This window comes from Oncorhynchus mykiss, chromosome 13 (genome assembly GCF_013265735.2).
Source record: "Oncorhynchus mykiss isolate Arlee chromosome 13, USDA_OmykA_1.1, whole genome shotgun sequence".
Lineage (NCBI taxonomy): Eukaryota > Metazoa > Chordata > Actinopteri > Salmoniformes > Salmonidae > Oncorhynchus > Oncorhynchus mykiss.
This window is the reverse complement of record NC_048577.1, coordinates 24959907-24986064: the sequence shown is the minus strand read 5'-3', so window position 1 is coordinate 24986064 and position 26158 is coordinate 24959907. Positions and strand designations below refer to the sequence as shown.

General features: G+C 41.8%; 1 protein-coding gene across 2 annotated transcripts in view; it reads right to left on the bottom strand.

Moving 5' to 3' along the window:
- The window catches only part of LOC110486038 (striatin), a 92386-nt gene that overhangs the window by 10372 nt on the left and 55856 nt on the right, over positions 1-26158 (bottom strand). Inside the window, exons 3-10 of one of the 2 annotated variants that reach the window (XM_036940685.1) lie at positions 20534-20610; positions 17738-17819; positions 13262-13432; positions 12747-12882; positions 11666-11825; positions 9184-9294; positions 5188-5331; positions 4727-4863 (exon numbers count right to left, since the gene is read on the bottom strand). In XM_036940685.1, the coding sequence (XP_036796580.1) occupies positions 4727-4863; positions 5188-5331; positions 9184-9294; positions 11666-11825; positions 12747-12882; positions 13262-13432; positions 17738-17819; positions 20534-20610 (1018 nt within the window). The remainder of the gene's footprint in view (positions 1-4726; positions 4864-5187; positions 5332-9183; positions 9295-11665; positions 11826-12746; positions 12883-13261; positions 13433-17737; positions 17820-20533; positions 20611-26158) is intronic. The other variant, XM_021557349.2, reaches the window with a different exon arrangement.

Sequence of the window (26158 nt, the reverse complement as noted above, 5' to 3'; positions counted from 1 at the left end):
GACAAGTTTCTAGTATATCAGTCCCTCCTGCAGCAAAGCACCCCCACAACATGATGCTGCCACCCTCGTGCTTCACGGTTGGGATGGTGTTCTTCAGCTTGCTAGCCTCCCCCTTTTCCTCCAAACATAACGATGGTCATTATAGCCAAACAGCTATTTTTGTTTCATCAGACCAGAGTACATTTCTCCAAAAAGTTCCATCTTTGTCCCCATGTGCAGTTGCAAACTGTAGTCTGGCTTTTTTATGGCGGTTTTGGAGCAGTGGCTTTTTCCTTGCTGAGCGGCCTTTCAGGTTATGTCGATATAGGACTTGTTTTACTGTGGATATAGATACATTTGTAACTGTTTCCTCCAGCATCTTCACAAGGTCCTTTGCTGTCGTTCTGGGATTGATTTGCACTTTTTGCACCAATGTACGTTCATCTCTAGGAGACAGAACGCGTCTCCTTCCTGAGAGGTATGACGGCTGCGTGGTCCCATGGTGTTTATACTTGCGTACTATTGTTTGTACAGATGAACGTGGTACCTTCAAGCGTTTGGAAATTGCTCCCAAGGATGAACCAGACTTGTGGAGAACTACAATTTCTTGGCTGATTTCTTTTGATTTTCCCATGATGTCAAGCAAAGAGGCACTGAGTTTGAAGGTAGACCTTGAAATACATCCACAGGTACACCTCCAATTGACTCAAATTATGTCAATTAGCCTATCAGAAGCTTCTAAAGCCATCATTTTTGGGAATTTTCGAGCTGTTTAAAGGCACAGTCAACCTAGCGTATGCAAACTTCTGACCCACTGCAATTGTGATACAGTGAATTATAAGTGAAATAATCTGTCTGTAAACAATTGTTGGAAAAATTACTTGTGTCATGCACAAAGTAGATGTCCTAACAGACTTGCCAAAACTAATTTGTTAACAAGAAATTTGTGGAGTGGTTGAAAAACGTGTTTTAATGACTCCAACCTAAGTGTATGTAAATTCCGACTTCAACTGTATGTATGCAAAGTGTCCCTTGTGCTTGACCACAGTAGATAGTCACTGCATATCCATTTCATTTCCTGCTTGTTAGAGCTGCAATATCTTAGTATGAAAGTTACCATACAAACTTTAATGTTATCTAATGCACACAAATCCATGCCTATTTTGAGATGAGTGTCCATCCTAGAAATATAATTAGAACATTATGGTGTCCTCCCACACAGGGTCCAACTGAGGAATGTAACAGTCTCTTCAATCCCAACCTCATTCTGCATGCTAGCTCTCTACAACAATACAACAGCAGAGTTCATTTCGCATTCAATTGATCTGGAGTGTATGTATGTGCACGCATGTGCCTCTGTGTGCACTCTTGCAGTAATGTGTATGCGTCTAGGCGGGTGTTTGTGTGTGTGTGTCAATAAACGCGAAAGTCAAAGCACATGCTAAATCAGACTAGCCTGTTTAAATATTGACATTTTGAAAGCTGGGGACCAGCCTCTTACATAAGCTTGGTTCAATTCTGTGGATTATTATTGACTTCAAGGCTTCTGTTTGCAGTTACACTCATTAGCTCAAAGCCTATGTATATAAGCACAGAGTTAATAAAGTAGGATAATTTATTCTGCTCATAAACCTACACTACCAATCAGCTTGATCCCAATTTTTACGCATATTCCAGCACTCCGGGGCGAAGTTCCCTAGGATCAGTTTCTCTTCCCCCAATCCTAACCGTCATCATGACCAGGGAAAATGCTAAACTGAACCAAGATCAGTATAAACTTCACTCTCCTCCTACTCACTCACCTGGGGTTCATACAATACAGTAAACCTAGGGTTTTCTCACAGTGTACACTTCGTATGAGTCTTATCTGTCAATAACTGGCTCAGGCTTTGAAAAATAGGTTGGATCTTTAGATAAATACAGTGCATTCAGATCTCTTGACTTGTCCACATATTGTTACGTTACAACCTTATTCTAAATATATATATTTTTTTAATTCCATCAATCTACACACAATAGCCCATGATGACAATGCAAATATTAGCAAATGTATAAAATAAAAAAACGAAACATACATAAGCATTCAAACCCTTTACTTGAAGCACCTTCGACAGCGATTACAGCCTTGAGTCTTCTTGGGTATGACGCTACAAGCTTGGCACACCTGTATTTGTGGGGTTTCTCCCATTCTTCTCTGCAGATCCTCTTTAGCTCTGTCAAGTTGGATGGGGAGCATCGCTGCACAGCTATTTTCAGGTCTCTCCAGAGATGTTTGATCGGGTTTAAGTCCGGGCTCTGGATGGGCCACTCGTTGTTCTGTTGGAAGGTGAACCTGAGCACTCTGGAGCAGGTTTTCATCAAGGATCTCTCTGTACTTTGCTCCGTTCATCTTTCCCTTGATCCTGAATAGTCTTCCCAGTCCCTGCCACATGATGCAATAATGTCTGAAAACCTGTTTTTGCTTTGTCATTATGGGGTACTGTGTAGATTGACGAGGACAAGTTATTTAATCCATATTAGAAAAAGGCTGTAACGTAACAAAATGTGTAAAAAGTCAAGGTGTCTGAATACTTTCCGAATGCACTGTATATGCCTTTCTACTTTGTGTTCCAGTCTGGAAGCTCAAAGTTTCTAAATCTAGCTAATCAATCAATCTTCTGCTACACAGCAATGTAAAGCAGTAGATGTTTGCTGCCCCGAGGGACCTAAGTGCTGAAAGAGTTGTCCGTGGGGCTCCACACTAGAGGTCGACCAATAAATCAGAATGGACGATTAATTCGGGCCGATTTCAAGTTTTCATAACAGTCGGAAATCTGTATTTTTGGGCGCCGATTTTTAAAATATTTATTTGTATACTTTTACTAGGCAAGTCAGTTAAGAACACATTCTTATTTTCAATGACGGCCTAGGAACGGTGGGTTAACTGCCTTGTTCAGGGGCAGATCGACAGATTTTCACCTTGTCAGCTCCGGGGATCCAATCTCGCAATCTTACAGTTAACTAGTCCAACGCTCTAACCACCTGCCTCTCATTGCACTCCACGAGGAGCCTGCCTGTTATGCGAATGCAGTAGAAGCCAAGGTAAGTTGCTAGCTAGCATTAAACTTATCTTATAAAAAAACAAATCACGCAGAGTCAGGGTATATGCAAACAGTTTGGGCTGCCTGGCTCATAGCAAACTAATTTGCCAGAATTTTACGGAATTATGACATAACATTGAAGGTTGTGCAATGTAACAAGAATATTTAGACTTAGGGATGCCACCCATTAGATAAAAAAAACGAATGGTTCTGTATTTCACTGAAATAAATGTTTTCGAAATGATAGTTTCCGGATTCGACCATATTAATGACCAAAGGCTCGTATTTCTGTGTGTTATTATGTTATAATTAAGTCTATGATATGATAGAGCGGTCTGACTGAGCGATGGTAGGCAGCAGCAAGCTCGTAAGCATTCATTCAAACAGCACTTTTGTGCGTTTTACCAGCAGCTCTTCGTAAGCACAGCGCTGTTTATGACTTCAAGCCTATCAGCCTAATGGCTGGTGTAACCGATGTGAAATGGCTAGCTAGTTAGCTGGGTGTGCGCTAATAGCGTTTCAAACATCACTCGCTCTGAGACTTGGAGTAGTTATTCCCCTTGCTCTGCAAGGGCCGCGGCTTTTGTGGAGTGATGTGTAACGCTGCTTTGAGTGTGGCAGTTGTCGATGTGTTCCTGGTTTGAGCCCAGCTATACTGTTACACTGGCAATACTATAGTGCCTATAAGAACATCCAATAGTCAAAGGTATATGAAATACAAACGGTATAGAGAAATTGTCCTATAAATACTATATTGACTACAACCTAAAACCTCTTACTTTGGAATATTTAAGTCCCATGTTAAAAGGAACCACCAACTTTCGTTAGCTTTTTAACATAGCACATATTGCACGCTTTCTTCTCCAACACTTCGTTTTTGCATTATTTAAACCAAATTGAACATGTTTCATTATTTATTTGATGCTAAATTGATTTTATTGATGTATTATATTAAGTTAAAATAAGTGTTCATTCAGTATTGTTGTAATTGTCATTATTACAAATATTTTGTTTATTTTTCTTTTTAAAATCGGCATCGGCTTTTTTGGTCCTCCAATAATCGGTATCGGCGTTGAAAAATCATAATCAGTCGACCTCTACTCCACACACACACACAGCAGAAAATGTAATATGTGAATGCTGATGCCCACTGTACGCACGCACACACACACACACCAGAAAATGTAATATGTGAATGCTTCTGCCCACTGTTTGGTGGTGGTGCCTTTGATGCGATTAGCTGAATGTTGTTGATTGCTATGTCCATTTTACTTAATTTTTTAATGATTGCTGTGGTCATGATATGTAAATAAAATTCCCTTTGGGGCAAAAATGTGTGTTGTTTTTGTCATAATAAAAGGTTTTCATTCATTACTAGCTGCCTTGCCATTGCATCTGGCAGTGTTTGTTGGCCCGTGTAAGGAAGGACTGATGCCACACATGGTAGACCAGGCTGTCGGTTTTGTTGGCCACGGTCATGCTGCCAGCTCGCCCCCCTTACCCTCCCCTTCCTTCCTCATCCTCCGTTCCCCGCAGAGGTAGGTAATCATGTCGTAGGCCAGGCTGTCTGCCTCGTTGGTCACAGTGAGGTCTGCCAGCTTGCCCAGCCTCAGCTCACTCTCCCCTCAACCTCCCCATCCTCCCATAATCCCCCCAGAGGTGCTTACGTCGTAGGCCAGGCTGTCCGCCTCGTTGGCCACAGTGAGGCCGGCCAGCTCGCCCAGGCCTAGCTCGCTCTCCGCCGCCTCGTCCGGCCCCATGATGAACGACTTCCCTGACGTGGGCGGAAACGTCATGGCCTCCACTGGGATGGATGGATGGACAGTGAGATAGACGGACAGATGGACAGACAGACCAGGCAGAGGGACAGAGCGAGACAAACAAATTAAACAGGCAAATATACCAGACAAGTAAGTAGGTAAACATTTACAGACGGACAAAGGGACAAACAGAGAAGTCAAAACACTAAACGACTTCTACAGAAACATAACCATCATTGGTATTTGGGCCTATTAGATATTGTTCTGTCAATTTGTCAATTCAATTATTTACAGTCAATTATATATATTTGGAAACTGTGCATTCTGTAAATTCAAACCCTTTGGGGACAATTAAGCTCTCGTCTTACCTTCTTCGGGGTGGCCCACTTCGTGCTCATTGAGCCTGGGGACGCTGGGCCGGGATGGCGGTGTCACGGGGGGCTGCATGGAGGGGAGATCCTCGGCGTCTCGCAGGTTGGCCAGCATATCCTGCAGTTTGGACCGATTAGGCCCTGGGATGAGAATGAGGAAGACGAGAAGAGGATCATGGAGAAGGAGTAGAGACAAAGAAGGTATGGAGAGGGAGGAAGAGGAGAAGTAGTAGTGTACAGAGAGGATCAGGAAGAAACTGAGAAACTTTATAAGATTGAAGTTTAGTTTAGTTTATTAATTCAACCATTTCAAAAAATGGTTTCCATTGTGGTCCTCGAGACAAGATGGCTAGACAAGATCAAACACAGTATGGCAGTGAAATAATAAAACAAAAACAGAGAAGAAAAACATCTATTTCATCATTCCAGTTACATCATAGGGGTTATTCATACAGGCACAGAAGATATCAAAACATATTTTTACTTTATTTTTAAAGCTGCCCAGAGAGGACATTGTTTTTATGGGCAGAGGCAACTCATTCCAATCGGAGGCTCCGGTACACAAGAAAGTACCTTTCCCAGCATTACTCCTGAACCTGTATAAGCACACATCAGCAACACCTGATCTGGTGCTGTGATTATGTGCATTCCTAACACGGGGAAAGTAATCACTTAGATATCTGGGCACAGGACCATAAATACTCCTGTAAACCAAACCTAGTCTAATCTGGGACACCCTAGCGTCAACAGGCAGCCAGTTTAGTTCCTGAAAGCAGCTCCTGCCTATGTGAGTACGATACTACCCCGATCAGCTTATTCTGGGCTATCTGGAGCTCCCCCTTCATAAGTTTAGATAAGCCCCCAAACCAGGAAGTACTAGCATAGTCAAAATGGCATTGAATGAGGGAAGTAGCTAGCACTTTCATGGAGTCCTTATCAAGCAGCTTTGACTTTCTAGCCAAAAATGTAGTCTTGGCATTAACCTTCCCTAGCACTTTATTGGCCATGCTCACACCTCCCAAGCTTCCATCAACGATACATCCCAAGTAGCTAACAGAGGTTTTAGTAGTCAGCACCTCACCCCCTAATTCCACACTTTCAGACGATTTCAGAGGACCTACTCAATTTAGGTCTGGATCAAATAATAATTGCTTCAGTTTTCCCTAAGTGCAGAGATAGCTTATTATCTCCAAGCCATTTGCTAATGTTAGTAAGCTCTGTGCTAAGTACGCTCTCCAACATAGTTTTACTTTTGTGAGACACCAGTCATTCGCATAAAGAAAAAGACAGCAAGAACAAGCATCTTTCATATTGTTAATATACAATAAAAACAGCAGAGGCCCAAGCACGCTCCCCTGCGGAATGCCACAACTTGCATGAGACAGTGAACCATTAACCTCTACTACTTGCTCCCTTCCTGATAAATAGGACTTTACCCAGCCTAGAGGGATACTGCTTAACCCCAGTGCTTCTAGTTTGGAGATTAGGAGACAGTGGTTAACTGTATCAAAAGGCATTATGTAGGTCAAGCAGTACCATTCCACAGAAATATCCCTCATCAATCTCTTTCCTGATGAAGTCAGTCAAGTAAAGTAGACATTAATTAGTGGAGTATGTCTTTCTAAAACCCGACTGAAAATCATACATTAGACCCTGTTTGTTAACATATTCATACATTTGCTCATGTACAACTCTCTCTAGGAACGTTGATGTTACACAGAGGATAGATACAGGCCTATAATTCCCAGGGTCAGACTTTATCCCCTTCTTATACAGAGGTATAACTTTAGCTTGTTTCATGTCCCTGGGAAAGGTACAGTGTTCAAGAGAGAGATTAACGATATACGTAATACAAGGGCCAATTTGCTCAGCAGAATCTATAAGAAACCTTGCAGGAATATTATCCAGGCCTGTGGCTTTGGAGCATTTAAGCTCTGTCGGCATACTGACTATGTTGGCTGTTGCTACCTTTGCAAAATAAACATAGTTTGGCTGAACCCCTAACTCTACATAATACTTCTGGACTTGGTTGCTTCCATACAAACCAGAACTGGTGGGCAGCTTGCTAACCAGCTTGCAGAAAAAAAGAAAAAAAAAAAAAAGAAAAAAAAAGAAAGTTGAGTTGAATTCATTGGCAACCTCTGCCTTTTCATATACCATCTTACCCCTGATGTTCAGTCCAATACTGTTTAATTTGTTTATGGTAGTACTACTATAGCCTAGTTCCTTAAATGATTTCCAAAGCTTTTTAGGGTCATTTTGGTTCTCAATTATTTTCTCAGCAAAGTAACCCCTCAGCTTCATCCATCCTGCTATGTGCTTCATTTCTGTGACATTTATATTGGACAAAATCATGCTGCTCTTGAGAGCTCTTAAATATTTTAAAGGCCTTATTCCTTGCTTGGATAGATTCTAGAATCTCTGATTAAACCAAGGGCTAGATCTCTGCTTTACCCTGACCCGTTTAATGGGAGCCATCACATTCACCACATCAAGGAATCTACATTTAAAGACTTCCCAGGCACTGTCTACCCCTACGCTATCTAGCACAGGTGACCAGTCAATTTTACCCACTTCCTTCCTAAACTTTTCAACACAGTATTTTTTGACTCCTCTGATTCTAACGGTTTTGTGACACTTAAATATATCTTTAAAAATCCTCCTTGTCCAAAATGTAATAAAATGATCACTGATTCCATATACTATTACTCCACTCTGCAATATTTTAGATATATCAGACACCAATATTAAGTCAATCATACTTTGCACTGTTTCACATATCCTGGTGGGATCTTTTATCATTTGGGTCAGAGCAAGTGATCTACAAAAGTGCATAAATATATTGTGGGTTGGGCTATTCTTTTTGCAGACATCAGTATTGAAATCCCCTAACAAAATGATTTCCTTCAACAGGGAATCATTACAATTTGACAACACAATTTCAAGACCTTCATAGAATGCATTCTTCTTGGGCGGCCTATAACACAGCCCCAACAAAATCGTCTTGGTTTTGGGAAGGCAGATATCCAGCCAGGCAATCTCCAGATCAGCGCTTAAATCCGATCTGACGTTAAAAGCAGATTGAAAAGCAGGTCCATGGCCGATGCTTGGTGAAGGAGGACTTCGTAGCTAGAACATAGAAATAACTAATAGAAAAATGAAGGCAATTGAAGTTGGGAGGAAAGGAGAGTCAAGTCACTGACACTGACATACTTTCACAGAAAATAAGAAGTTGGAATGGTTGAAAAATACAGAGAAATAAAAAAAGGAACCAGCACACAGACAAAGACACAGGTGCAGCTGATAACCTATGACATAATAAAGACAGGTACAAACATGACGAAGCTGGGATGGAATGTCTCAAAAGTAGAATGGTGCAATCATAGACATAGAATTACTAGAAGGGGCGCGCCCATTCCTAGAAAACGAGGCCATAATGGGCGAGCCATGTCACCTATACGGAGTGTACCCACGAGGGTGCAGTCAAATTGCTGTGGTCTGATGGGCTATGCTCTTTTTAGTAATTATATTTCTATGGGTGCAACTTAAAACAGCAATGAGTAATGTAGACACAGTGAGAGGGTTAGGAATGCAGTACAGTGCACTTTTCTTATAGTGAATGTGGTTATAGTGATCGACCACTTACCATAGTGATCAAATTATCCTGCACCGGTCTGATCACTGTGAGGGGAGGCAGTGTATTGCAATCCCATTGAAATGTTAAAACACAAACATGTATGCACAGAGCCACACACAAGCAAAGACAAACATGGAGAAGGGGTACTAGATGGCCGAAAAGGTGCGACCAAAACGAAGCGATGGGAGGAAGAGAGTGTCTCTAACGTGCTTAACGTGTCTGTTAAATATCATTTTTGAATGACATAGTTCACCTCAACCTGAGAGAGGAGCTCTTATCGCCAGAACAAGGAGAAAGAATGAAAGATAGAACGCAATGGAGAGAAAGAAAGAGAAGGGAAGGCCTGATAGACTTACTCTTCACCCCCTTTTTGCCCTTGCGCTCCTTCCTGTACTGCTCCTTGAGTTGGGCTATGAGGCCCTGGTCCACATCCCAGGCCTCAGGCATGGGGCACAGCTCTTCCTTCTCTACACCCGAGGGAAGGGGTTGGGGGGGAAGGGGGGGGGGGGGGACAGAAACCCGAGAAGCTGGTCAGTGTCCAGAACTTTCTTCTGAACCAGACCAAACGAAACTCAAATCCAAAAGTGTAATGAAATTAAAAGGTGGTTCAAGTGAAGATGGATTCTTTAATCCTAATATCGCCTGTAAAATGTATTGCAGAGACACTTGCCTAAGATCCCCCCCCCCCCTATCGGAGCAGTGGTTAGCAAGTTTGCCTACGGGCTGGGAGATCTTGGTTTGAGACCCGCAATGTACAGTATGTTGCATTATCGCCATTTGCTGCGGTATGTAAAAAAAAAGTGTGTGATGGAAATTCTTACTGATACACTTTTTTTCTCCCACCGAGAGCCCCAAGTTCATGTTTTCTACAGGCATTTGGGCCTCTCTCAAAGCAACTATAAGGGGTTTGATGATGTCAACACATTGGGGTCAGTCAGGAAGAAAAACCGGTCAAATTCTCTTCTCATACGACAACAGACAGGGATGGAAAGGGAGAATTGAGTCATGCCTGAGGGTTACAGTTTTTGCACCACTCGACATGGAAACATAAAAACACAAACGTACAAAACACAAAAATTGCCATTAAACAAAGGGTTTGGGGGGTAAAACATTTTTTTTTGTAAAAAGCCAGATTGGCTTCCGACAAAAAAAAAATACAGCTGACATCAAATGTTTTTATTTGATGGCTGGCAGCAATCCTGAAAATGTTTGCGTTAATGTATTCAAAAATATTAAATGTCAAAGAAAGCCGTGTCCTGCCAAATTAGGTGACAACAAAGCATATGGTGGAACAGCCGCCATGCCTCACTCAGTCTCTGCAAGGCTTTGTCCTTTGTGCCGCAACATCAATAGCAGCAAACAGCATACCAACGACATGCTAATGTTAAAATAATGCAAATAACATTCAATACCCCCCCCAAAATGCAATGTCATTCAATAACTCTGTCATGTTTTGAAGTGTTCTATATATCAAAAGCAATAATAATGAATTTCAACAACAAAAAAGTCTAATAATGTGCAGAGTTATCTGTATCTATACCTATAAGCATATTAATATTTCTAATTTCAGATGCAGGCATGATCATATAATATATGGTAAACAGAACGGATATTCTATTTTCCCTTCTATTTTCCCCACTGCAGCCCTCAGCGACAGATGTTTCTGGTTCTATCCAAAATGGCACCCTATTCCCTTTATAGTGCACTACTTTTGACCAGGATCCATAGGGCTCAGGTCAAAAATAGTGCACTATATAGGGAATAGGGTGCCATTTGGGACACAACATTGGTCTGAAGCGGCAGTGTGGGATCAAGAGGTGGTGGTGAACACAGAGCTGCTGATGACAACTCTGTTTCATAACTGATCAGCTAAGCGCCTCGCTGCCTCTGGACCTTTAATACCATCCATCCATCTATCCTTCCTTTGCTGTGTGTTCAGCTCATGGCTTCTTCAGTTATTGTTAACAAAGAAATGCGAACAACTCAGTTTCCCACGCAAGTTGACCTAATTATCCCAATAATACAAGATGTCTTTTTTTTTTTTTTTAAATAGTCACCAGTATTTATATGAACTACTATTGAATTAAAGTATTTATAAAAATAACTGGATTGTCAATGCATCAGACAATTTGTCATTTGCTGTGTTCTAATGTCTACACTAGCATACTACTTAGTATTTACTTTGAAAATAGGCTGTCTTCAACTGGATCCCTCTGGCTTCCTCTGTCACACAACCAGTGACGCCACAGCATCCTTCCTCTTTGGCTGAAAACTGACTGCTGCCTGACCTGTGACACGCTGACTCACTGATTGCGTGGGAATGCCCTTTGTCATAGAGTCGAGATAAACACATGGCGTTGCTAGGTGACGGGAGTTCTCTGTTAGCTGAAGGGGATAAGGGAGCTACAGTAGTAGGCAGGTGGCCAGCTGTGTCTTTGTGTGAAGACTAGGTTCAAGAATACAGGGTCCTGTCTGAGTGGGCGACTAAGGAAAGGGTAGGTCCCCTCAGTGGAGACTGTTCTGTGGCCCTAGAGCTGGAAACCGAGTTACACTCAATGTCCCTGCTATGGCTCACTGGTCCTCCCTTTGGTCTACAGTCCTCTTTCTATGGCCCTCCTGTCCTTTTTATGCTCTAGTGTCCTGAGAATACATGACTGTCCCCCACTTACTTGGCCACTGTCCTAATTATGATCCGCGGTCAAAATTTCCCCTTCACTGTTGACTAGGCCTACTAGTCGACCCACTTTGGTCCACATGTAAACTTTTACTATTCTAGTTTGAGTGTTCACCCACCAACAGACCAACCAACCAACGCCCCTCCCTCCCTCCCTCCCTCACCCCAGTCACCGCTGTCTTCAACACTCCGGACATCGGGCGATCCTTCCATCTCATCTGGGCTGGCCAGGAAGTCAAAGCCCTTCAGGGCCTCCTCTGTGTCCGGGTCGTCACTCATGTCCGAGGATGAGGAGGGGGAAGAAGACGTCTTCTTCCTCACCATCTGTGGAAGACAGAGAGGGTTGAAGAGACAGAGAGGGGGTCTGAGTGACTGAATGAATTGAGTGTTAAACTGTAGGTCTGAATGAGTAGGGTGGTCCAATCAAAAACGTGGTTAAATAAATAAATAGGGAAAATTGCATTGTAAACTAGGCTGGATTCTGTGCAAGAATGAAGGCTACCTGCTACCTGACAGGCTCACTTTCCCGCTGAACTTGTCATCTTTCTTCTTGAATCCACAGGACATAAAACAATATATAGGTAAGATGGATATCGATTTTGGGACATGACATGTAGTATTTTCATATTGTATTATACGCTTTTCATATTAATTCAAAATTCCTGTTCTTTTTCAAATATTTCTCACAAAAACAAACTTCTCTGAAATGTCAATAGAGCACTGAGCATTTTATTTTAAAAGCCTTTTACATTTAATTCAGCTCGTGTCATGCAAATGTAGCTTTTTGTGACCCACGGAAACAACTTTGGAGACAACGACCACAAAAGGTAAAATCCTCAAAAGTTAAGAGAAACCTGCATCACCACGTCAACACCGATTGGTGCTTATTATCGGATGCACTCGGTTACAAAATCGGACTTTTTAGATATAATGTTAATGATATGTTACAGAAAGACCCCACTGAACGATTCAGAACATGAATAATCATATTTGTCTTGCTAAAATGTATTTTGTAACATAACATTTAGTTACACAATTTCACTTATCACCACCCTAGAATGAAGTATGAGGAATTCGGTAATATGGCTTGTGACTGGTACTGGTTCTCCTTGAGTGTTATTGATGCCTGTCGCTAATTCAATCTGTTACTGTTGTTACTCTATTGTTGTAGCCATTGCGCCATGAAGAAGCCCAAGTCAGATCATGAATGTGTGTGTGTGTGTGTGTGTGTGTGTCCTTGCTTACAGTGGCCAAGTTCATAATGGTCTTGTCCCTCCCGTCGCTGTCTTCGTCGTCATCTTCGTCGCTAAACTCGGCGGCGGCGCTTTCTATGAACTTGAAGGCCTCAAGGACAGTGGCCGAGTCAGACATGTCAGGTTTACTGACGGACAGAAGAGAGAGAAAACGAGACAGATGTTAGTGACAACACAAAAACAATGCAGGGCTCCTACACATGCAGCCCTACACTGTTTGTCACTGGACTTCCTTGACGAATGCTAGTTATCCATTAGTGATAGCATTAGCAATGGCTACAACAATAGCATTAGCGATGGCAAAATTCAATAGCATTAGCAATAGCTAGAGCAATAGCACAAGCATTAGCTACAACAGCAGCATTAGCAACAGCATTAATGATCGCAATAACAATAGGATTTAGCCTTAACCATAGCAATATCTTTAGCGCCAACCACAACAACAGCATTTAGCACAGCAATAACCATAACAGCAGCAATAGTCATTAGCAGTTAGCGGTAGCTCACCTGATCATGCCGCTGTCCTTCTGAAAAGATGGCTCGGTGCCGTTGACCATGGGTTCCGGTTTCCTGACCGACGGCCTCTCTCCAGAGTCTCCAGCCAGGCCCAGCAGCGCCCTGACCCTCTGGGACTTAACATCCAAGATGGTGTCCGTGTAGCCCACCTCCTGAAGGTACCTGGAAAGTAAGGCCCGATTGAAAGTTACGGGAACGATCGCCTAATAATTTCAAGATTTTGTACGTAGAGTGAGAAGTGTCTTTAAATCCTATCCTAATCCCCCAATCCTAACCATAACCATAAGGGGGGTGGGGGTCTAGGTGCAACTTCCATCTACGCCTGTTTTTTCATCATAACATTGCAGAAGCGACACGACTATATATTAGTCATATTTTTTAAGACAGCTTATGATATTTGGTGTCACGCTAAATCACTGTGTAAATTAGGTTTCAAAAGAGACGATTGGAGTCAAGGTTAAAATTACACTTGAAAGTTATTCTAAAACCATTGCCATTTATATTTAAGCAGAGTTCTTTGGAGTTAACTGTATTTGAGTTCCTGGTGTGTTAGTCTGACAGGATAGAGCAGGACGTTGACCATTTCAGGAGCAAGATTAGATACCAAAGACAAAGTCCTATCAAAGCTATAAATATTAAATATGGCCTACTCTATATAGGATACAGTTTCTGAAGAAAACAAACATGTTCCTTTATATACACCATAGGGTCCAAAGAAAGCAATTGTGTGAAAAACTATTTCTCTCAGAGCGGAAAACATCAGTTTTCAGTCACTGCACAACAAGGGAATGAAACAACACAACAAACTATCTATACAGTATTGCATAACTGAACCAATTAAAACCAATCTTATGCTGATTTACAAACTACTTAACGAGATCGAATGCAAAATTTCGCTAAAGCCCTCCAAAACCCCCAACATACCTCACTCGGTAGGTAAAACCAAAATGATCCTATCCTTATTCCTTCAAGACGCGCTTAAGTTCTGATGCTCCAAGGTCGGAGGTTTTGATAAAACAGCATCTTGTGCAAGCTTTAACAGACGAGGGGAGAAAATATATATATATAGGAAAAAAAGTTCCTCTCCGTCTCTTGCTGTACCAGCCTCTCCAGTCGCAGGAGCCCTGAATGCCCAGACACAATCCTCCATTCATGGGCTAACACCATCTCAGAGTCTGTTCTTCGTTACACAGACACACACACACACACACCAGAGACAATACACACACACACACACACTTCCTCTCAATGAGATGCTGCATTCGCATTCCTTCATCCAAGGACGTCATCCAAGGATAATACAATTTAGTGCCCAGATGTATTTCTTGATCTATTGACATATTCTGCATAACATAAGTCCCTGTATGCTGTGGGTATTGGAGCTACGTGCAACATTAAAATGTTGAGTTCTTAACTTCAATGGGCAAAACTGCGCATAACATGCCCAAATTAGCCAATACCTAGTATTTATATATAAAACAAGTTTAACTTCAATTGTTGATAAAAAAAGTCAAGTATTTTAGAATTAGAAGTCAAGAATAGGGGTAACTATGAATGTTGGATTCTGATCAAGTGTCTAGCTGCATTCCATGATTCTCTGCTCTGCTCTCTTCCCATCTCCCGCTTCTCTAGCCCCCCCCCCCCTTCTTTCACTTTTCCTCTCTCTCTTTGTCAGGTCCGGTTCAGTGAGTTCATGGTTCTGATGGGGGGAGGGGGGGGACCCTTTCCCTTGAGTGGTTCAGTGCCTGCCTGTAGCTGCCGCTACACACAAGTAGACAGATACAACATACACACAATATATATATATATATATATATATATATATATATATATATATATATATATATATATATATATATATATATATATATATATATATATATATATATACATATATATATATATATATATATGTATATATATATATATATATACATATATATATATATATATATATACACACACACACCACACAGACCCTCTCTCTTATCACATTTGAAGGCTTGGGTGCCATTTTGAAACACCCTCACACACACGTACTTTCTTTTAATCACACGCTGACTGGAGTAATATCGACAAGAAGAACCTTATTCCATAGTGTAGGCTGGCGAGATGAAATTAGGGTTGAGGATATGTGGACAATCTACTGTGCTGTGTGTGTGTGTGTAACTATACTCTGACATGCGAAATCAATGACCACTCTCTGGAATCGAGATGTGGCCATGCCATGTGTGCTGCTGTCGGAGTACTCTAGGAGTTGTGTGGATCATGAGAATGCATAGCAGAGAGAGCGAGAGAAAGATTGTGTGTGTGTGTGTGTGTATTCACTCTGTGTTGGGAGTTGCAATGTTAACCCTAGTCTGTACTTCCATAGATTGTACTGTGAGTGGGTGGCTGGGCACTGGATGAGACACACACACACTTTTCTCATTGCGCCATCACAGTATTCTCTTTCTATTCCTTTTTCTCTATAGGTCTCATACCTACGCAAGCATGCGCACGCACACTCTCTCAGTATCCCCTACCGCTCATTCTATGTCCTGACAACTTTTGACACCCAGAGGGCACCAAAGTACAAACCTTTTAAGAACTTTCACACCCCTTTGCACTCACATGCTAGGAGTAACACAGTGCGTGTGTGTGTCTCAAAATGTGTATATCGCTCTCTCTGTGTGCGTGTGTGTGTGTGTCTCAGTCTGTCTTAGTGTCTCAGACTGTGTGTGTGAGCATGTGTCTAAGTGTGTGCGTATTTTACTCTGTGTGTACGTTGCTCTATATATGTCTCAGTGTGTGTGTGTGTGTGTCTAACAATCCACACGTCCCACCAGTCTCAGGGGGATTACTCCACTACTCTATTCATACTGAGGCTCTTAATCTCCATTAAGAAGATTTTCCTCCCTTTGATGGCTTTTTGTCTTAAGACAGACACTTGCAGCTGATGGTGGTGCGCTATGGCTACAGCCACACACACACGGTCAAACAAAACACGAGCACACAGACAGTCCGGTGACGTACAGTCACCAACTCCAAGAGGCCTTCCCTAATGAGTCAGTGGTTGTTGTAACAACCCAGATGCAGGATAATATTGGTTGTCCACATCGCCACACATCTTCCAGACAGAAATTGGGTGATGGGATAGTTTCTCACAGCTGCACAGAGATAAAAACACACTGCTAAATAGATTATAAAGGATTGCATTTAAAAAGGCCCAAATGCAACCATTTCTATATCAATATCAAATTGTTGCTGGGTAACAATTAAACTGAACAAAAATATAAATAAATGCAACATGCAGCAACGCGACCACTATTTTCCTCATGCAGCGCAACACATCTCCTTCGCATAGAGTTGATTGTGGCCTGTGGAATGTTGTCCCACCCCTCATCAATGGCTATGCGAAGTTGCTGGATATTGGCAGGATCAGGAACACGCTGTCATACACCTCAATCCAGAGCATACCAAACATGCTCAAATAGGTGACATGTCTGGTGAATATGCAGACCATGGAAGAACTGGGACATTTTCAGCGTCCAGAAATAGTGTACAGATGCTCGCAACATAGGGCCATGCGTTATCATGCTGACACATAAAGTGATGGCGGCAGATGAATGGCAACACAATGGGCCTCAGGATCTCGTCATGGTATCTCTGTGCATTCAAATTGGCAACGATAAAACGCAAGTGCGTTTGTTGTTATGCCTGCCCATACCATAACCCACAGCCACCATGGGGCACTCTGTTCACAACGTTGACATTATACACGTGGTCTGCAGTTGTAAGGCCGGTTGGACGTACTGCCATATTCTTTAAAACAACGTTCCATTATCTGTCAACAGCTCTGGTGGACAGTCCTGCAATCAGCATGACAATTGCATGCACCCTCAAAACTTGAGACATCTGTGGCATTGTGTTGGGTGACAAAACTGCACATTTTAAAGTGGCCTTATTTATTGTCTCCAACACAAGATGCATGTGTGTAATGATTATGCCGTTTAAATAAGCTTCTTGATATGCCACTCCTGTCAGGTGGATGGATTATCTTGTTCAATTTGTTCACAACATTTTTTGCAAAATACGCCTTTTCTGTGTATGTAAAATGTAGGGATCTTTTATTTCAGCTCATGAAAAATGAGACCAACACTTGACATGTTGCGTTTATATTTTTGTTCAGTGTAAGTACCTGTAGTAGACTGCAGTAGAATTTTGCTAGGACTGTCTGGGAAGGGTCTGGGGAGGGGAGTGGGGAGGGGAAAATTGATCAAAACTGTGTTTTTGGCAGAGAGGTTTGGAACGCTCTTTGTTATTGGTCTATTAACCAATATTCCACATGGTGATGTCACCGTGGAAAGCCGAAACTCCCACCCTTGCAAACCTTCTGATCAGAAGGTCACCAGGTCTTAAAGCACTTAAAGGTGTACAGCCATAGGGCACCAGTAAAACAAAGAAATGTGTGTGTGTTGCACTCACTGTCTGAGCAGCTGCCGTCCCTGTTTCCAACCCAGCTGACTACTGTTGGGGGGGCTCGGGACCTCGTTTTCATTCCCTTCATCTGATGGAGAGAGAGAGGGGAGACAAGAATGAGACAGACAGACGCACCATGTTATTTAAGGCTTCACTCACAATCTTGAAGCATGGACTTAAATACTTACAGTATTTGTGCTGCATTCAATTTCAATCCAAAATTCAAATTGAAACAGGTCAGGACACATGGTGCAATCCAGGTTAGATTGTCAGAATGCATACAGTACATCTGAATGAAACATGTCAGTATTGTGGCATTTGACATGCACAAATGTTACTTGTTTCAGGAAACTAGGTGTACGTCACAAGTCACTACTTCACAGGAGGCGTTTGAACATCATCATCATCACTTTGGCAGAAATGCCTTCTGGAACATGAACTTTCATGTGCTTTAATAACAAACTTGTATTCCATCTGTAAATACGAATAAAATTGTTAAATTACGAGCCCAGTTGGTTTTGCCACAGAAAATGACACGAACCTTCCCGCAAGACATGATTGGCTGAGATTATTATTCTACCTTTATTTCAACAAGGAACACAGACTGAGACCAAAGTCGCTTTTACAGCTGGGCCCTGCGTAAACATGTTTACACATACAGTTTAGGTACAATGATTAAGAAACTAAACATGACAAACAAAACGATCAAAGATAACACAAAAAAATACAACAGCAGAATACATTTACACATAGGGGAATAACCTAACAGCACAAAAACTTGCATTTTCAAAAACCATTACCAGCAATACAAAAAATAAGATAATGCATGATAATGCATGGGCTGGACATGCCGAGTTTGGATTGGTCTGCCATGTAGCTTGCTTCTGTCTATAACATGAACTGCTCAGTATGTGTTGATAGTCATTTCTACAGCGCTATTTTTGAAAGATATAACGTTAGCCATCGAGAACGACAAAAGTTGTGCTACTTTTCTCAACAACATTGATGCCCTGAATTTAGCAGGCGCTATCGACAGATCAGTTGGAAAAAGTGATGGGCTACTTTCTGCACACGCCACGGTCAATGTGAACCGGAGTGAGCTGACAACGCTGGCCAAACAAAATATAGCTACAAACAAAACGGAGTTAAATGGTTTCAGTCTGCCGTGAAGCGTTCATCCATGTATTCGGGTAAGAGTCTAACTTTATTTTCAGATATTATACGTTTCTAATTGTCAGAAAGTCATTTTCATTGCAAGTTATAGCTTACTGTTCACTAGCTAGCGAACATTAGCTTGCTGGCTCGCTATCTAACGTTAAGTGCATGATCTGTGTAGTAATATTATTCAAATCAGAAATCCATTTGCGTCGCTAGTTATAGCCTAATGTTAGCTAGCTAACATTGAACCTAGTTGATTAGCTCTTTAGCTACCAGCAGATTCATTCTACAGCTATGACAATGTTTACATTGGTAGTAGTATGAGTTGGGATTACGCCGGTTCATTGTTTAGCTAGCTACCTACATGTCTAAACAAAAGACTCCACTTCAACAGATGATTACAGGACCCATCAAGTTAGCCAGGTGTGTCTGGGAGATGATTACAGCCATCTATTGTATTTCATTAACCTCTGTACATGTCTAGACAACAGTGACCCATCCCCTTAGCTAGATGTGACTGCGAGGTGGTTATAGCATTTCCTCCACATAATCCATGATTTTCGACAAGTATGTCAGGTAAACGTCATCTAATAATTACCAAATATTTATATCTGGACACTTTAATGTTTTTGATATTGCGGCTATGCAAGTAACCATTTTTACTGTACCGTTGACATGCATCCTATGCATCTGACAAATACATTTACGGTAATATGAAGAACAACATAACCTGCACCAAAGTCAGATTATGTTATAGACAAGGACTAGATAAAGTGTATTTTTACCTTATTGTAGGCTACTACTTTTAGTCTTGAAATCGTTGGTTGTTTACTAAATTAAATCACTCTGTTTAGCACATGGCCTCACATGTGAATCCTTAAAGCGATGTGTGGGGCTAAGGCTTAAGAGGTTGTGAATGATGCTGAATGGGTGTAGACAAAGAAGAGCTCTCCAGTAGGTGTACCAAAACATTCAAGGGACATTTTCTCAAAAGTGGGGTTACAAGTTTGTCAACTTTCAAAGCATAATTACTTCCCCATTGTTCCTCGACTGTATCATTTACAATTTTCTTGCTCTGAGTCTCTACTTTTATCCAATATAAAAAACAATACATAAGACCAAATTGAGGCGGTAGGTCCCAAATGTCATCGATCATGAGTGATGACTGCTGAGATGTGCAAAGTCATGCTTTCATTTACAACCACTAACCTAGGCGCCCCCCTATTTGGTTGCGCTTTGTTTTTGGTATTTTTGGTTTTCATTTATTCCATCGATGTCTACAGTGTGTGTGAATGCATTGTGTAATCTTGAATATGTAAAGCACCTGAGGTCTGAGAAAGGCGCCATACAAATATTTAATTAGTCATTTTAAATTGCAGAATTAAAAGATGGCTTTACGATGTAGGACTCAAAGTAGTGTCACTGGCACCGGTTGGTACTAAGAGTACAGAGGTGGAACTTTTTGAAACTTAATTTATTTACAATGCTGGCCTACTCAAGCCAAACCCAGACGACGCTGGGCCAATTGTGCGCAGCCCTATGAGACTCCCAATCGCTGCCGTTTGTGATACAGTTTGTGTTTGTAGTGACGCCTCTAGCACTGAGATGCAGTGCCTTAGACCGCTGCGCCACTCGGGAACTTACCGGAATCATCGTAGCTGGGAGGTTTCATGTCTCCTTGGTTCAACTCTGTTCCATATTTGAGCTTGTGGTATTTTGACCTGAGGGTAAAAGGAAAAGAGAGGAAGGAAGAGAGAAAAAGAGAAGGATAGAGAAAGAACGATAGAGAGGAGAAATAAATAAAAACACAAACTATACTACATATTTAAATAAAGGTAAAAAATAATTTAAATATATATATATATACAGTCATATGAAAAAGTTTGGGCACCCCTGACAATTTCCATGATTTCCATTTATAAATAATTGGGTGTTTGGATCAGGAATTTTATTTTGATCTATCAAATAACTGATGGACACAGTAATATTTCAGTAGTGAAATTAGGTTTATTGGATTAACAGAAAATGTACAATATGCATCAAAACAAAATTAGACAGGTGCACAAATTTGGACACCCCAATAGAAAAATCACATCAATATTTAGTAGAGCCTCCTTTTGCTAAAATAACAGCCTCTAGACGCTTCCCATAGCCTCTAATGAGTGTCTGGATTCTGGATGAAGGTATTTTGGACCATTCCTCCTCATAAAACTTCTCCAGTTCAGTTAGGTTTGATGGTTGCCAAGCATGGACAGCCCGCTTCAAATCATCCCACAGATTCTCAGTGATCTGGGGACTGGGATGGCCATTCCAGAACATAAACTCTGCATAAATGCCCGGGTAGATTTTGAGCAGTGTTTTGGGTCGTTGTCTTGTTGAAATATCCAGCCCCGGCGTAACTTCAACTTTGTGACTCATTCTTCAACATTATTCCCAAGAATCTGCTGATATTGAGTGGAATCCATTGCGACCCTCAACTTTAACAAGATTCCCAGTACCGGCACTGGCCACACAGCCCGACAGCATGATGGAACCCCCACCAAATTTTACTGTGGGTAGCAAGTGTTTTTCTTGGAACGCTGTGCTCTTTTGCCACCATGCATAACGTCCCTTGTTATGACCAAATAACTCAATCTTTGTTTCATCAGTCCACAGCACCGTATTCCAAAATGAAGCTGGCTTGTCCAAATGTGCGTTTGCATACCTCAAGCGACTCTGTTTGTGGCGTGTGCGCAGAAAAGGCTTCTTCCGCATCACTCTCCCATACAGCTTCTTCTTCGCTGAATTGTTGAACGATACACAGTGACACCATATGCAGCAAGATGATGTTGTAGGTCTTTGGAGGTGGTCTGTGGGCTGTTTTTGACCGTTCACCATCCTTTGCCTCTCCGATATTTTACTTGGCCTGCCACTTAACAAGAACTGTGCCTGTGGTCTTCCATTTCCTCACTATGTTCCTCACAGTGGACACTGACGGCTTAAATCTCTGCGATAGCTTTTTGTAGCCTTCCTCTAAACCATAATGTTGAACAATCTTTGTTTTCAGGTCATTTGAGAGTTGTTTTGAGGCCCCCATGTTGCCACTCTTCAGAGGAGAGTCAATTGGCCACCTTAAATACATTTTCTCATGATTGGATGCACTTGTCTATGAAGTTCAAGGCTTAATGAGCTCACCAAACTAATTGTGTGTTCCAATTAATCAGTGCTAAGTAGTTACAGGTATTCAAATCAACAGAATGACAAGGGTGCCCACATTTTTGCATAGCCTATTTTTCACATCTGATTTAATTTCATACAACTTAATATTGCTACACTAAAAATCTTTGTCTGGACAATACCCCAGTATTCAGCTTTTATTGGAAAATGAATGGCATGCCACTGTGATCATTTTCTGTGACGACAGAGTAAATTATTATGCAGCCTTAGAGGGGTGCCCAAACTTCTTCGTCCGTCCGGTCGGTCGGTATATATATATCATACATACACACAGACACACACACACACACACACACACAGGGGCAAAAAAGTCTCAGAGTATGAGTGCTGATCTAGGATCAGGTCCCCCCCGTCCATTCCTTATAATCTAAAAGAAAACTGATCCCAGATCAGCACTCCTACTAAGACAGGCTTTATGAATACAGGCCCTGGATGGGTGCCCTCTTGTGAAGATGCGCTTATATGAGAACTTCTACTTGGTTAGCTAGACTGCGACTTGACTTGGTGTCACTCAAACATTGAATCCCTACAAACAAAGGCCATGAGGTGAGAGGATTAGGTGAGTGGAGTGCTGGTAATTCTATAAGAGGATAAGACACTGAGGGGATGATGGATTACTTTAAAAATACCATCACCACCATCATTGTCTTAATCAATATCATGGTAATTTCACTCATTTGTTTTTCAAATCGTTTACAAAAGGGATTTATAAATCAAAACATTGACACATCGAATGGAAATAATGGAAAAATTGATGTAATCAATTTATCACTAGCCACTTGATATAATGCTTACATACCCTACATTACTCATCTCATATGTATATACTGTACTCTATGCCATCTACTGCATCTTGCCTATGCTGTTCGGGCATCACTCATTCATGTACTTTTATGTACACATTCGTATTCTTTCCTTTACACTTGTGTGTATAAGGTAGTAGTTGTGAAATTGTTAGGTTAGATTACTTGTTAGATATTACTGCATGGTCGGGAACTAGAAGCACAAGCATTTCGCTACACTTGCATTAACATCTGCTAACCATGTGTATGTGACAAATACATTTGATTTGATTTTGTAAAACAGTTAAGTGCATTGCACCATCTTATGCTAATTTCCAGTGATTCTTTGCATCATTATCCTCATTACCATCATCAATATCATCATCACTTACTTACAGCCCCAAAAACTAAAAAAGGTCTCTTTTTGTCAATAACAGTATTACCAGGAGAGGTCATTCAAAACAATCTTGGATCACTTTTGCACTTCCCCCACTAATGGTTAAAGCACGGATTGGGGGAGAGGAAGCTTAACCTAGATCTTTACCTCGGAGAAACTTCACCCCGGAGAGCACCAGAGGTCAAAAAAGTAGTCAGACAGTACACTATGAAGACAGGATAAAACTGTTTCTCCAAAAGAAATCCCCGATCACACTTGTAGGTGATGTCATGGCGATGCTAGCTAGCTGAGCTCATGCACAGAAACACGTCATCGGGTGTAAAGGTCATCTCGTGCCGAACTGCGCATGTGCAGGCTGCCAAATCAAACGCACTCACTCGATATGAAGTCGTTTTTGACAAAAGTAAAAACTTGTCAGTTTGTCACTTTCACAAAGTTAGAGTAATAACATGTTCAAATAATTTAGGACATTGGATCGAATCTAGGTTGTGCCTTTAGATTCCAATAAAATGAACAACTAGAAGGAACAATTTTTCACTTCTCTCATTGACTTCTTCAACCCCAAACCCCGGGCTGGTCTACCTAGTCTGCTTCGCAAGCGTTCCCGGAGGTCGCATCTGTTTTTTTTCTTCCAGTTATCGTGTGCGACCACAGATGATCCATTAAATTGACCAGATACCTTAAGTGGCCACTCGAACAATGAAAATAAATGGAAGGAAGGCAGTTAAGCTGGGTACCCGTCTCTTTAGCGAATCCACTCCCTGTCGTCATGTCCCAGAGACTACAATTCCTACCACAAAACATCTTATACAACAACTTGTCCAGCTAACAGCAAAATGTTTGTTTTTGTTATAAATTCAAATTCTGCTATTAGAGGCTCCACATGTTGTCATGGAAAATGACAACATGTGGAGTGAACAACAACCAATGAGAGACTCCGCTGTAAATCCAGCACATATTGAACATTGAGATTGCAGAATGGGCAGTCTTTTTGGCAATGACAAGGAGTGGTATGAAGTGTAACGTTAGCTAAAGAGACTGGTATTCAGACTAGAAGAGAGTCGGGAAGAGGCAAGATCAGGTGTGGGACCATTCTAGCCAATGAGAGGGCAGATACGCGCGTGAACAACAGGCACAGCGCCGATAAAAAAAACTTTACATCAGTACACTCATAACCTAAGCACTACAAAACGTATATTCAATGCATTGAGAAGCCTGTGTCCATCGATGCCACATATCAAGTTTCATACAGATCGTGCCAGAAGAGTAGCGTTTTAAGTGTTTATCACAAAATTTAAAATGGTGGAACATCCATCATTGAGGACCTTGTGGCAAATTTGTTCCTTGAAAGGAGAGGGACCAATGTACTGAATTTCATGACTTTATGTCAAACGGGCTGAGGGGCATGACCTTTTAAAGTTAGCATTTTCAATATCTTATAGCGCCACCATCGGGCCAATCAGTGTAATTTTGTAAATGCTGAATCTCTATGGCAAGATGCATCATTACACCGTTTCGTCAAAATCGGGTTAGTGCTATCTGAGATATCGCATGTGACTAACGGACAGACACACATCCACAGTCCTCTCCCCGATTTCATTGTGGGGGAAACTAAAAATGAAGCCTTCTTGCTACTTTTGACCAGGGCCATTAGGATTCTGGTCAAAAGAAATGCACAATGTTGGGATTAGGGTGCAATTTGGGACGCAGCCCTCGACTTTGTCACAGTCCAAGAGTTACAGCCCGGTCCCAGATCTGTTTGTGCAGTCTTGCCAACTCCAATTATTTTACATATTTATTTTTTGTATTTATGACGGCCTACCCCAGCCAAAACCGGACGACGCTGGGCCAAGTGTGCGCTGCCCTAGGTGACTCCCAATCATGGCCGGTTGTGATACAGCCTGGAATCGATCCAGGGTCTGTAGTGACGCCTCTAGCACTGAGATGCAGTGCTTTAAACCGCTGCACCACCCGGGAGCTAGACATGACAGAGACCATAGGAGTTGGCAAGACAGCACAAACAGAGCGTGGACTGGGCTACAGGGGTGGATCTTAGTAGTCTAATGTAGTTCTCGAATCATCTCCTCTCATTCATCTGCAATGATTTGTACACAGGGAACAGGTGAACGTAATATTGTGGATGCTTCTCTCAAACTTGTCAATATGTTTACTCTCTAGTTCTTTCATTTTAGTGCAGAACGCAGATGAAGGAACGGAAGAAGTACTTTGGCATAAATCAAAATATGACAACACTACGTACAGTAGGTGCAACCTTATACAGATACAGAATGCAATGTTAGCTTGCATTTGTGCATCTGTACAGACCGATTTGAAATAAACTGTAGGTTGGATGCTCAAGGTTTCTCCTACATGGAAAGGCAGAGGGAGAAACGTATAAGACCAGTCAAAACTCAGAATGATGCAGAATGACTCATGCTCAATTGAGTGGGAGCAAGGGAGAGAAAGAGAGTGGGAGCAAGGGAGAGAAGGAGAGAGAGTGGGAGCAAGGGAGAGAAAAGGAAAGTGTGCAAAAGGGAAGAGACAGAACAGAAAAGCGAGGCGACGAGGGCAGAAAAAGTTAAACAGATGGGAGACGGGCAGGGTTAAAGAGAGGGGGAAGGATGGAGAAGGAGAGTGTGATAAGGACAGAGAGTGACGACAGAGAGAAAGAGAAACAGAATGAGAACAAGAGGGCAAAGGAGACCAAGAGAGAACAAGACCGTGAACGAGAGAGCAAGAAAAGGGTGGGTGAGTGACGTGGAGTAAGCCGGGAAAATTTCGTTCCGAGGCTATAATCACATGGCAGGCGAGTGGCGGAGGTTCTCAGAAAGACCATGCCGTTCAGGTTATCCACCCTACCAGACTCCGTAGGTT